We start from the raw sequence: 14,659 nt of genomic DNA on the forward strand, positions 1-14,659 counted from the left end.
GCAGCCTGGTGGCTTAATAGATAAAACTCTGGAATTGGAGTAAGAAACGACGGAGTGTAAATTCTACCTCCAATGCTTCCTAGCTATATGGTGCTGGGCAAGTCACTTAACCTCTCCGTGCCTCAGTTTCCTCATCTGTAAATCAGGACAGAAAAAGCACCTAGCTCATGGGGCTGTTGTTAGGATCAAAGGAGGTAATATTTAGAAAAAGCACTTTGCAAAACTTCAAGCACGGTGTAAATATCAGCTATTTTATTATGATTATTGTTATCTGACACAATCGATCCTTTTCCACATGCCCTAGGGACAAATCATTGATATAAAATTCACATGTATAGACTCACCCAAACTCACCCCCTACTTAGTCAAAAACATCCAATACCATCTTACCTCATCCCCATTTAACAGAGATACATCAACCATGTAAAATGGCACACATCCATCACTAGATATAGAGTATGACTATTGTAAACTCTTTAAGAGCAAAGACTATTCACTCCTGGGTCCTCCACAGGATTTACCACAGTGCCAAGCGCACACACGCGCAGGCATACACACACGCACACACACACATGCACACACCATCAAGCTTTGCTGAAGTTAAGTAAGTAGGAAAATATATAGATTAGGAGAGGATTAGTTTGGGGAGTGAAGAAGTAAATGTGGTATAGCTGGGATTAGAAGGGAGCTGGATGGGAAAAGGAGACACAGGGAGAAGAGACACCGGAATACCACCCAATATGCTTTTATGAAGCAATTTCCAAAATCTATAATTACCAAATTGCTGGTACTGTAATTCAGTGATGAAGTAATGCATCACAGACATGATGTCGCTGTGGTCACAGCTGCTTCCTACGTAATAAGGGATTACTAAGGTGTCGGGATTTCTCTCTCTGTAAGAATTTACCCAGCTTGCGATCAGCGTTGACTTCCCACAGCCACGTTCTCCAGACAGAAGCAAAATTGACTTGGTTGGTACAATAGACCTGATTCTGGGGGGGGAAACCCACAAGTAAATTATGAACGCATCTGTTTGAAAAGATGTCCCCCTAAAAACATGTGTGTGTTTGTATAGATGTGTATATATGTATGTGTGTGTCTGCATCCACATACACACATATATGTTCATATTCACACACATTTTTCTGTACATTTTAACTTGCCCTTGAAAAGGACTTCAAAAAACTAACCAACTCAAAAGACATTTTCATTAAGCCCACTCATACCGCAGCCAAATTAGTATAATTTATTCTGTACCATCCCAACCCCACCCCAATTCCTTACGGGGTAAAAATAAGTGCAAAATGGTTTCTGCAAAGACCCCTGGACTCACATCAGGAGACCAGTCCTGCTTCTGCCACTAACTAATATGATCCCAAGCAAGTCACACTCTCTATCTGAACTAAAGCGTCCACATCTCCTGGCAGGGAGGTGACAGACTCAAAATACAAAATGAGGCAGATTTTTTTGGACATGTCCAAATGTGGAAATTTGTTTTACTTGATTATGCTTATTCATTATGACTAGTTCCTTTTTTCTCATTAAATTGAAGGGAGAGAAAATAAATGCTTGTTAATTTTAAAAATAAGATAAAATTTTAAAAATATAAATGAGGTTTAGAAAAAAACAAAATAAAATGAAGGCTCAAATGATATAACATATAAAATACTCTGCAAACCTTAAGTTCTGTGTTGTTCTATGTTATTATTATGTGTTGAAACCTTTGCTTCAGCAAGTTTCTCTGATAAAGATCTGATCTCTAAGATATATAAGGAACTGATTCAGATATATAAAAACAAAATCCATTCCCCATTAAATAAACAATCAAAAGGCATGCAAGAAGTTCTCAAAGAAAGAAATGCAAGCTATCGATGGCCATGTGAAAAAAAAATGCTTCAAACCACTAATAACTAAGGAGAAAGGAACTGAAACCACTCTGAGGTTCCACCATATACCGATAAATTGACAAAGACGAACAACAACAAAAAAAGAAAGTGGCGATTGTTGGAAGAAATATGAAAAAACAGACACACTGATACATTGTTGGTAGGCCTGTGAATTGATTCATCCTTTCTGGAAACTGATTTGGAACTCTGCCCCAAAGGTCACTAAACTATGCATATGCTTTGACCCAGACATATCACTTGTAGGCCTACAGAGGTCAAATTCAGAAGAACTCATACATACAAAGAATTTTAAAGCAATCCCTCTACCTGACAGACACCCTTCAATTGATCTTACCTAAATAAGGCTGCGTTCCTCTTCATATCCACATACTCACTCCAAGGGACCAAAGAAATTTAAATTCTTCTCAGTGGCTAAACTGTGCCCAGGGCAACCAAGTGACTTGATGGAAAGAGTGTAGGACTTGAGAGTCAAGAAGACCTCAGTTCAAATCCAACTTCAGATACCTCCCTCTCATCCACTGGAAAAAGGGGATAATAGTAACAGCAGCCACCTCACAGGATGGTTGCGAGGATTAAATGAGATAATACATGTAAAGCGCGATACGAATGCTTCATCCATTTATATACCACAGTTCCTGGTTTCCTCCACTAAAGTCCAGTGCTGATGCCCCATGGTAGCACAGCAATGACTCTTGCATTCCCAAAGGTCACATGCCCTAGCTGTCTCTACTAAATCTCGAATGGTTTTAAGCATAAGGTTATTGACAGATCTTCGGTGCTCTGTATACCAGCCTGGCTAAGCCCAGAAAGACTTATTTCTAGAAGGCTGGCTTCTGGGGTGGGGCGGGTAGGCAGTCAGGATTAGGTGACTTGCTCAGGGTCACACAGCTAATAAATATCTGAAGCTGGACTTGAACTTAGGTCCTCCTGACTGCAGGAGTCACTGGGCCATCTAGTTGCCCCTGAACAAAGCTCTTCAAAAAGAGCAGTAGTAGTCAAACATCTCATTGAGAACAGACTGTGCCAGTACTAAACTGTCCTCATAGGTACTATGTGCCCATGTACCAAGGGTCTAAAATAGGAGCAAGTGAGTAAAAATCCTGTAGTGGGCATCTATCCAATGAAGGCACTGGCCTGGAGGGCCTTTGAGGCCCCTTCCGGCCCTACATCTGCAATTCCATCATCCCAATTCACTTCCCAGCCTCAGTTTCTTCATCTGTAAAATGAGAGGGGTGGGCTAGATTCCAGGGTCCCTTCTGCTTCCAAATCTAATGCCTTGTCATCTCAAACTGTACTGACTTTAATTTGGCTCCAAATTATACAGAGCACAGGCCTCCAGCAAATGCTTGGTAGGCATATGAGATCTTTCAGTGCCTTCTCTCCTCCCTTTACCTCTAATCCTATATGCTGCCCTACAACCTAACTTGGAAACAGCAGCCAAAAGAGGTGGTCCCTGGGTGATGTAGTTATACAGAAGAGTGAGTGTGGAGAGGGGCTGACAGCAGGGACAGCCTCATGGGATTCCTTCCTTCTCTTAGGGGGTTCTTATAGTCACCTCCTGGACCAGCTAGCCAGCTCACTATGCTAAGGAGGTTGGTACCACAGAATCAAGGTTCGGCAGGGAAAGGCTGAACACAGGGAGCCACATAACCAGTTGTCAGGATGCTCAAGGAAGGATTCAATTAGAAGACTCTGTGGAGGTTATTAGGTATACAATCCCATCATCAGCAAGGAGGGACAATTTGGTCTCTGGTGATATTTATACCTTTAATTTTCAGTCTTTTTTCAATATCCATTGGTTAAAAGACAACCATGTACAAACACAAATCATCAAGTAGTTCCTGCCCTCAAGGAGGTTATGTTCTGTTAAGATTCTCCCCATTCAGATAAGGGGATAAACAGGGTGGGGGGGACGATGGAAGGGAGGGCATGGGGAGGAGGGTGCAATTTGAGGTCGACACTCACGGGGAGGGACAGGATCAAAAGAGAGAATAGAAGTAATTGGGGACAGGATAGGATGGAGGGAAATATAGTTAGTCTTATACAACACGACTATTATGGAAGTCATTTGCAAAACTATACAGATGTGGCCTATATTGAATTGCTTGCCTTCCAAAGGGAGGGGCTGGGGAGGGAGGGAGGAAAAGAAGTTGGAACTCAAAGTTTTAGGAACAACTGTCGAGTACTGTTCTTGCCGCTAGGAAATAAGAAATACAGGTAAAGGGGTATAGAAAGTTATTTGACCCAACAGGACAGAGGAGAGGATGGAGACAAGGGCAGAGAGGAATGATGGAGGAGAGAGCAGATTGGTGATGGGGGCAATTGGAATGCTCAGTGTTTTGGGGTGGGGGGAGGGGACAAGGGGGGAGAAAATTTGGAGCCCAAAATTCTGTGAAAATGAATGTTAAAAGTTAAATAAAAAATAAAAAAAAAAAGATTCTCCCAATTCAGAAGCCAGTTACCTTACTTTCTGTAATAAGCTGAAACCTGAAGAGGCACAATCAGCAGACACGCACACAAGACAGCCCTGTGCTTTACACACTTCTATTTTATTTGCTTCGCACCCAACCAGTGAGAACTGACATAGAGAATAATGCCAAGAGAGGAAACTCTCTCTATCAACATGGAGGAACATCTGCTTTATCATTTATAGTCTGCAAAAAAAAATACCTGGGACATTGGAAGGTTAAGTGTCTTGTGTATAGGGATCATAATAATGCCGATTTTCCAGAGTTGTGAGGATAAAATGAGATACCTTCTATAAAGCACTTGGCACAGTACCAGCACATAGTAAGTACTTAAGAAATGCTTGTTCCCTCTCCTTCCCTCACCTCCCAACCTCAGTATGTGTTAAAGGAAGAATTTGGAGGAGGACTGCCTCTAAAACTTCCCAAATAGCCAGTGTTCCCTAAATAGAATTCCAAAAGTTTTATTAAGGCTTAAGACTGCACTAAGATTTTGGGATACCCTGTATCTGCTAATTCACTTCTGACTTCTAAGAATCTAGAAACCAGATACATCTGGGTATTCCTCTAGAGCCATCAGAGTTAGCTTGCAGTTATATCACATTCATGGAGACTCTTCATAAATATGAATCTGGAACTACAATTTTCACCACCTTAAATGGAGATTATAGGATCTGATTTTACATTACACTCAGGACAAAAACTAATACAGATGTAAAAGTAGAGTAAAGATGCAGAGTTTTCATCATCTCCTCCCCAAAATAACTTAGAATATCAATAGGAAAATTATCAAGATATCTGGGGTCCCTTCCTTCAAGCTTACAAATGAATTACGCTGCTTTAGAAAAGTGGGGATTAAGCCAAAGCGTTGAAGGCTCCAGAAGAACACTCCTTTCCTCCTGACTGACACAATCAACATTTCACAGGGCCAGGTATTGTTTCAAAATGACAAAGCAAACAATTAAGCCGTGGACATTTAGATTAAAAGCATTTTAGGAAAAATGTGTCATGGCCAGTCCTGTTTGATTTGTCCACTTCAGATAATGGCATTGGGTGCACAGTAGAAATTCAGTGAGTGGTTATTGATTGAGTAAAAGAAAATATATAAACTTCTCAACACCATTATTACCGGCCTTTAAAACAAATCTAGATTTTCAAACACATGCATTAAGATATTCAAGAAAAGATTATTCTGAACATGTGTTACGCTGTTATGCCATGCTCATGGAAAGAATAGCAGCTCGTCCCAATTAGAGCTATTATGAAAGCCCAGCAAATAATCACATTATTCAAATTTGAACTGGGTATTTCCAATGGGCTAGAATCAGTTACCATATTTTACAAACTTGCAATTTCGAATAGTTCTAATTCCAATATATGTGACCAATTCATTGGGTTCCTTAGTCACACTAATCAGTGGACTCTCTCTTGAGGTGGGTCTCATAATCCACAAAGGTACTTAAAACAAGGAAGTGACTACTTAGGAATGTTCCAAGATGGAGACAAGAGATGAGATATGGGACAGGACCATCCCCACCAAAGAAGGGTCTATTTGAAATGAAAGTAGGTGGCATAGAATAATTAAGGGTCAAAACAGTACCAGGTTACTTCTCCACCTATGGAAGCGATGCTTTTATGAAAAGTTCCCATTATACAGGTCTCAGTTTCCTCACCTACAAAATGAGAAAATTAGTGTAGATGACCCCCAAGGGCCTTTTCAGCTCTAAGTCTATGATCCTACGGTATCTGTGCTAGTGAGAATGATTAAAGAACTCCTGTTCTGGAACCAAAGACCAATAGGCCTCTATGTGAGGAGGATGGAGAGCAGGTATGTCAGAGACAGGAGAAGTTGAGTAGAGTGTAGTGGTTAGAAAATTGGATAGCTGTGTTAAATAAGAAATAAATAACAAACTGAAAGCAGAGAGGGAGATTTTCAAGGTCTCTGTGCCAAGGCCATGGTGATTATGCAACATCATTATGATAAAAGCACAGACCTGGAGCTAGAAAGGACCCCAGAAATGATCTGATGGTGCAGCTGCTGCATTTTACACACAGTATGTTTTATATAATGCATCAGTTCCCAAACAAAGGAACTGGGACCCCAAGAAGAGAAGGACTTAACCTAGACTAGTACACATGAAATTGACATTCAGGACAAAACAGCAAGAATTAGACCCCCAGAATCATTCTTTCTCTGAAAGAATATATAACAGCAGTAAACTTTCACGCCCACAAGAGTTGCAAGCCTCCAAGGCACCTCAAATGGAGCACAGGCTACATGCCAGGTCCCTGCCCGTGGCAAAGGGACATCACAGAATTCTCCTCTGGCCCTCCAGGGACAGTGCCTCTCTCTCTTTTCCCCAAGCCTTCATTACCTAACAAAAGGATGAAACATCCCATAGATCCTGGCCTGCAAAGACAAGCAGACTGTCAAAACCCTTGAACCATTCCTGGTGTGTCCAGAACAGCCAAGAGTACTAATGTTTGACAGGCACAATGGGCAGAGCTTCTCTCTCTGGGGGCTCTTCAACAGGACTCAGAACCACAGACCTGGAGAATTTAAATGACTCATACAGGATCACACAGCTAGGAATCCCTCAAGTTGAGACTGGAACCTGGGTCCACTGACTGAGTCTAGCACAAAGCAAAGTAAGCCCCTTCACTTTCAATATGAAACTAATTTAAGTCAACCTGATTTTACTTAAACTAGGATACAGATTATATCAAAGTTAACTACAACACACCCTGCTTATCAGCAAATAAAAATTAGCATTTTGCCAAAACTCAACTGATGTCTGGCCTTTCTTTTACAACGTTGTTATCCAATAGCTTCTGTCAAATTTATGACAAACCATAGAACTTGGGCCATTCCTTAAATCCTAGAATGTTTCTTGCAAATGTTTATTTTCATTTAAGGAACTAAATGTAGACTGACAGGCTAAAGAGTGTTGTTCGAGGGTTTCTTAGGGAGAAAGGGAGAGAGAGAAAGGAGAGGATGGCGGCTTTTTTGTTTAACATATGATTTATTGAAACATTCGTTCTTTATCAGTTATTTGTCGTTTATTCAGTATTTGGGTTAGTGTGACACTCGAGGACCTTTTCATATAATATAATAATATCTATATAATATGTAAATTTACAACTATTTATATATGTATGTGTAAATATATGTTGTGTGCATGTATATATGTGTGTGTGTGTCTGTGTGTACACACACACACAGATACACAAAATCAGGTCCTCTGGAAAGGTGATACATGGAGTGAGACACAAAGGTAATCAATGCACCAACAAAATATTACCATGGGGTGTCTGGTGTCCAGGAATCCAAGGTTGTCTTCTGAACCTACAGGAACCTGTTGCACTTAGGGCAGGTAGTTATATGTGAGACACTGGCTCTGTTTTATAGCAACTATTTCAGGACTGTACAAGCCACACCCAGCGTCGCTCTGCAAATGACAAGGTTTAAGGAATGGTAGTCCCACTGTACCATTCCCCATTTCTAACTCTACGAAGAGAAGAGAGTGTGTTCGTAGGTTTTACATTTCTGGGGCTGAATAACTAATCAGAGGAAGGATCTGACCTACTTGAAAAGCACATCATACATAACCATGTTCTCTAGACAGTAAAGTGGCAGCACATTCAAAGACTTTAAAATTGTAGCTCCTTCTGGATTCTCCAGAGTATCTTTACTCTTCTCTAAACAGGCCATCTCCTCCAGATTCAGGTTACCTTCACCACATCTGAAATGCCATTCTGCCTCAAGACACATGGGACACTGAGGAAGACAGAATCTTTTACACACACATACACAATTTCCCCCCAATTACATGTTAAAACAATTTTTTAACATCTGGTATTTTTGAAGTTTTGAGTTTCAAATTCTATCCTTCCCTCTCTCCCTCCCTTTCCCCCTCCTCAAGATGATAAGAAATCAGATATAGGTTAAACATGTGCAATCACATAAAACATTTCCATATTGGTCATTTTGTACAAGACTCAAATAAAAGAAAAAGAAGAAAAGTAAAAAATCACATGCTTTCATCTGTGTTCATACAATATCTATTCTTTCTCTGGAAGTGGATAGTATGCTTCCTCATTAGTCCTTTGGGATTGTCTTGGATCACTGTGACTTAACTCTGTTTGCCTTAGTTTTCTCATCTATAAAATGAGCTGGAGATGGAAATGGTACTGGATACTCCAGTATCTTTGCCAAGAAAACCCCAAATGAAGTCATGGAGAATCAGACATGACTGGACAACAAAATTATTTATGACATTGATTTATGGGTACTACCTCTAAAAGTATAGATTGGAATCCATCTATCCATTCTCAACTTTTCTGTGCAATTCTCCATAGAATACCTACTTAATTCCTTAGAGGTCTTCCTTGAATATTCCACAGTGTTGGAGGCTGGCCCTGACTCAGACTCGTTCCTCTAGTAGTTCAGATCTGATCTTGGAATGAAATGAGACACTTGCAGGTCATTCAGCAGAGAACCAAGGAGTCTTACTTGGTCATGGCCTATGAAGGACGTTCCACAAGGACAAGGCACTTAGCTCAGGTAGAACAGAACACACCCCTCCCCAATCTCCTTTAAGAAACTCATCTGGTCACCAGGGAAGGATGTGGTGACTTCTCTGACGTTGGACATCTATCAAGTCTAAAGGGCCCTGACCCTTTCTGTGACCAAGAAGCCATGTGTATATGGCTTGAGAGACAAAGGGGGCATGTATGAGGGAAAAATGGAAAAAGACATACAATATTTTAATTAGAAGGAACCTCCGAGAGTGTGTGGCCCAGCCTCTTGCCTAATACATAGTCATTGTTTGGGGATTGGAAAGTTAGTACCTCATGAAGCCTTTGCCTAAAAGGCCAAGGTCTCCCATTGCATCCTGGGCCATCTCCAGTCTTCCTGATGGCTCAGGAGGAGAAGTGAGGCTGGTAACTTTGCACAGCCCTCCCTCACGCAAACCCAAGTCAAGTGCAAGTCATGTCATCACTTCTCTGATGTCATGGTCCTCTTTGAAAACGAAGGATGAACACAACCACAACCTGGATCACTGTGTTGCTGAGAAGAGCTAAGTCGCTCACAGTTCTTCATCGAACCATACTGCTGTTACTATGTACAATGTTCTCCTGGTTCTGTTCACTTAACTTTGCATCAGTTCATGGAAGTCTTTCCAAGTTTTTCTGAAATCACCCTGCTTGTCATTTCTTACAGCACAATAATATTTCATTACAATCACACACCACAGCTTGCTTAGTCATCCCCATCCAATGGGCATCCCTTTGATTTCCAATTCCTAGTCACCACTAAAAGAGCTGTTTGGAAGACATCATCAATTAATGCCACACAGACTGTTAATCAGGACAGAAACTGAATGTGCGCTCCTAAGATTCTTCATCATGTTCTCTGCCAGACTGGCCCATCTGGCCCAGGAAGTACAGACCCTTAGCTTGATCACCTCTTTAGCACTTTCAACCACCTGTTTATGAACATCTTTCTAATGCTCTGAATCAGCATCAATTCCTAAAGCAGTTGCAATATGGCCAACATTCACTCCACTCCACACAGGAACACTGGAGTCTCCCCCAAGAACTCATCCATGACAACTTGAAGAATGGACACCGAGTCTCTCTCCCATTAAGTCAAAGAAACGTGCAGAGTCCAGATTGCAACCACTTCCCATGACATGGTTTTAAGTGAAGTCATTTAGCTTCCAGGCCACAGATGTCAAAATATCCACTGGACTGAACACAATAAGCAGCTTGATATTGGGAATGATGAACATTACATTACATTGGGTCCAATTAAGACAACTTTCTCCCTTCTGTTAACGTTCCCCAGACGTAACAACAACCAACTTTGATTCTGCAGTCACACTGTAGTCTTTGACAGAGACCATCTTTGGTGAGCTGAGGAAAAGGCCACTATGTTGGAGATCTATCATCTCTTCCTTCAGTTTGTTTTCTAGTACATCACTTAAGGCAAGTTCATCAGCCAAATCCTTCATTAAGATACTTATGCCACAAGTCATGCCAACTCCACTAACCCCAACAACAGTGATTTTTTTTGTTTGTTTTGTTTTTTTTTAATTAAATTTATTTATTTAACTTTTAACATTCATTTTCACAAAATTTTGGGTTACAAATTTTCTCCCCTTTTCTCCCCTCCCCCCCCAAACACCAAGCATTCTAATTGTCCCTATGACCAATCTGCTCTTTCTTCTATCATCCCTCTCTGCCCTTGTCTCCATCTTCTCTTTTGTCCTGTAGGGCCAGATAGCTTTCTATACCCCTTTACCTGTATTTCTTATTTCCTAGTGGCAAGAACATTACTCGACAGTTGATCCTAACACTTTGAGTTCCAACTTCTTTACCTCCCTCCCTCTCCACCCCTTCCCTCTGGAAGGCAAGCAATTCAGTATAGGCCAAACCTGTGTAGTTTTGCAAATGACTTCCATAATAGTTGTGTTGTATAAGACTAACTATATTTCCCTCCATCCTATCCTGTCCCCCATTACTTCTATTCTCTTTTGATCCTATCCCTCCCCATGAGTGTCGACCTCAAATTGCACCCTCCTCCCCATGCCCTCCCTTCTATCATGCCCCCCACCCTGCTTATCCCCTTATCCCCCACTTTCCTGTATTGTAAGATAGGTTTTCATACCAAAATGAGTGTGCATTTTATTCTTTCCTTTAATGGAATGTGATGAGAGTAGACTTCATGTTTTTCTCTCACTTCCCCTCTTTATCCCTCCACTAATGAGTCTTTTGCTTGCCTCTTTTATGAGAGATAATTTGCCCCATTCAATTTCTCCCTTTCTCCTCCCAATATAATTCTCTCTCACTGCTTGATTTCATTTTTGTTTTAAGATATGATCCCATCCTCTTCAATTCAACAGTGATCTTGTTACAGGAAACTTGGTCTTCTTTTAGGACATTCACAATCAGCTAACCCTTGACAGCAGTTCCCACGTTGGGGAAAATTCGAGCTCAAATGCTGTTGATCAGGCTTTGAGGACTTCTGAGTTATGTGTGAGACTGATACTCTTGGACTTGTGCCTAAAAATCTTTTTTAAAAAAAATTCTTAGCTCTGAGTTTTCTCTCTCCCTCTCATTCCTCCCCCATCCATTGTGAAGGCAAGAAATGTGACACAATTATACATATGAAATCATGAAAAACAGATTTCCATATCAGTCATGTTGCAAAAAAGCAAGAAAATTAAAGAAAGTAAAAATAGATGCTTCAATCTGCACTCAGAGCTCATCAGCTCTGTTTGGAGGTGGACGACATTTTTCACCATGCATCCTTCGCAATGGTCTTTGATGGCTGTCTTGATCAGTCACTAAGTCTTTCATAGTTGATCATCCTTACAACACTGCTATTACTGTGCACAATGTTCTCCTGATTCTGCTCCCTTCACTCTGCATCAGTTCATATAAGGTTTCCCAGGTTTTTCTGCGACCATCCCTTCATCATATCTTTTGGCACAACAGCATTCAATCATAATCATAGACCACAACTTGTTTAGCCATTTCCCAACTGATGGGCACCCTCTCAATTTCCCATTTTTTACCATCACAAAAAGAGCTACTATAAATATTTTTGAACATATAGATCCTTTCCCTTTCTGTGTTTTTATTTCTTTGGGATACAGACCTAGCAGAGGTATTACTGGGTCAAAGGATATGCACAGTTTTATAATCCAAATGGTTCTCCAGAATGGTTGGATCAGTTCATAACTCCACCAACAGTGCATTAGTGTCGCATTTTTCCCACATCCCAATTGGTGGATAATCTGGATAGAGACAGCCCCTCAGAGGCAGGGATTGTCTTACATTTTTCTTTATATTCCAGCACTTAGCACAGTGCTTACACACAGTAGGTACTTAACAAATGCTTACTGACTGGATAGGGAACTGGCCTGAGAGCCACAAAGACCTTGGTTCAAGTCCAGTGTCTGACAATTGCTGGCTCTGTAACCCTGGGCAGATTACTTAGCCTCTCAAGGCTCTAGGAAATCACCTAAGACTCCAAGAGGTAGAGAAGGTACTGACCCAAATTGGTGGCGAAAGTTCCCTCATCCAGGAGTTCCCTGTGAAATCACAGTCAAGCCCCATCTCCATCCCTGGGAATTTATCTGTGATAGAAAACATCTTCATCTGAAAACTGCCTCTACCAAGCCATGCAGATAAGTACTTTCTCATTTAATCCTGGGAGGTGGGTGCTATTATCATCCCCATTTTACAGATGAGGAAACTGAGGCAGACAGAGGGTAAGGAACTTGCCCAGGGTCCCACAGCTAGTGCGTGTCAGAGGCAGGATTTGAATCTAAGTCTTCCTAAGACTCCAAGTCCAGGGCTCTACCCACTATGGCACCACCATTTAGCTGGCTATTCTTCACGTTAAAGTCTCAGAGAATGGCCTGGATTTGCCAGCAGTCACTGAGCCTACAGGAGTCAGAGGCTGGACAGCCCAGGTCTTCCAGGCTTGCAAGACCATTCTGCCTCCCTGGAGTGGAGCTATTACCAAAATATGGGACCTTTTATAAAGCCTCTGACATGGAAGGTGTCATTCCCAAATTCACTTCCTCCACTTTCTGAATCTCGGGATCACACAGAAGGAGAGATCGAGAGATAGAAGGGGCCTCAAAGTCATCTAGTTCAATCCTTTCATCTTATACATGGAAACTGAGGCCCAGGGAGGAGGTGAAGTCAAACATCCATTCGTTGGGGATTCATTAAATGTCTCCTTCATGTACATCACCATAAGAGAGACTTTGAGAGATATAAAATCTAAAATTAAACAAATAAATAGATAAATCAACAAAGCCAGGAGGTAGATCCCTGCTCTGAAGGGGCTTCCAATCGAGAAACGGAAGTAGACAAATAGGGGGAAACTGGGAAAAGTGTACAAATGGATGATGTCCCTGAAGGGTGAGGGAAACACACTGTCAAAGAAGAGTGTTGGAGGTGATGAGAGAAGGAACTGAGAACCCAAGGAAATCCTATTTGCCAAAGTGTGGCTACGCTGCCAAAACCCAACCAAAAGACACACCTGTGATATCTGGCTCACATTACCTGAGGACAGATTCCAGAGAGTTGCCAGATTCCTGTTTGCCTGCCTCATTTTGAGGATCCTTCATCACAAATTTTTCCAAAGCATCAAACACTTGTTTCGATTCTTTAGACAAGATAAACATCTTCCGGCACTTTGCAGTAAAAGCTTCATGATACGAACGTTCAAAGTTGTGTTCATAGTCTTGAGAGACAAAAAACATGTCTGTTAATACCTGACGAGGAAAGGTTCAGTCATCAGCTGAGCGAAGCTCCCATCAGCTCCCCACACTGGCCCTCAGCCCTCCTCTGAGACAGACTTATACTGGCAACCCTACAGGATGGACTGTGCCAACCTCAACAGAGGCTGAGCAAACACCTGGATCTTTTTGAATTCCCTCAGGACGTGCCTACTTGGGGAATCTGAATCTTTCCATGACCTCAAACTGAAAAGGACAAAAAGCTGGCCTTGCTGTGTTCTCTCACCACTTCAAATAAAAGATTTTGAAGCAACCAAAATGAATTTCTAAGGGAAATACAAGTAATGCACAAAACCTAAGTGGAGAGATTTTAAATAAAAATTAAAAGTTTAGAAAACAACAGGACAAAATGTTACCTCCCATTACTTAGACTAGTGAGGCTATATGGTAGGGTCACTCCATGATGGAGCACAAGGCCCTTCCCCTCTCTGGATGTCAGTTCCTTCATGCATGAAACTGAAAACCTGGATTAGGTGGCTTTTAAGGTTGTGTTTAGATCTAAAATTCTGTGATGCTAAGTCCAGTTTAAAAGAACTCAAAATGCATTCATTTAGGAGTCACCTACATTCCCTGGCTTTTGGTATCTAGTTGGGTTTTTGTGTCCATAGTATAAAATAATAGACATCACGGCTCAGAAACAGAGAGCCAGCCTTGGAGGCAGGAAAACCTGGGTTCAGGTTCTGCCACTAAACACGCAGGAGCTCTCCCAATATAACACTGACTGCAACCTGCCTCTGACTTAGGGGATGAATCCGAGGGGGTGGCCCGAGTCACACCAGGTGTCACACACCTAGAGTGAGGATAGCCTTTCCACATTCTCACATTCCTACAACCCTTTGAGGTCTGCACGATAACCCTAAGAAACAGGTAGAGCAAGTATTAGGAGACCTGGGATTTTCTTGATCCAAAATAAAGAGAATTCCCCTCCCAATGCAGACCAGCTCTTTTTCTGTAATTCTGAGCA

The 14,659-nt window shown here is 41.5% G+C and overlaps 1 protein-coding gene across 8 annotated transcripts in view; it reads right to left on the bottom strand.

The window, feature by feature from the left end:
- LOC140534585 (putative tetratricopeptide repeat protein 41) overlaps positions 1–14,659 on the bottom strand; it is a 72,081-nt gene that overhangs the window by 41,364 nt on the left and 16,058 nt on the right. For all 8 annotated transcript variants that reach the window (XM_072655764.1, XM_072655768.1, XM_072655767.1 and 5 more), the window contains 2 exons: positions 13,460–13,640; positions 778–992 (listed from right to left, as the gene is read on the bottom strand). In XM_072655764.1, the coding sequence (XP_072511865.1) occupies positions 778–992; positions 13,460–13,640 (396 nt within the window). The remainder of the gene's footprint in view (positions 1–777; positions 993–13,459; positions 13,641–14,659) is intronic.

Source organism: Notamacropus eugenii, chromosome 3, assembly GCF_028372415.1.
Source record: "Notamacropus eugenii isolate mMacEug1 chromosome 3, mMacEug1.pri_v2, whole genome shotgun sequence".
Classification (NCBI taxonomy): Eukaryota; Metazoa; Chordata; class Mammalia; order Diprotodontia; family Macropodidae; genus Notamacropus; species Notamacropus eugenii.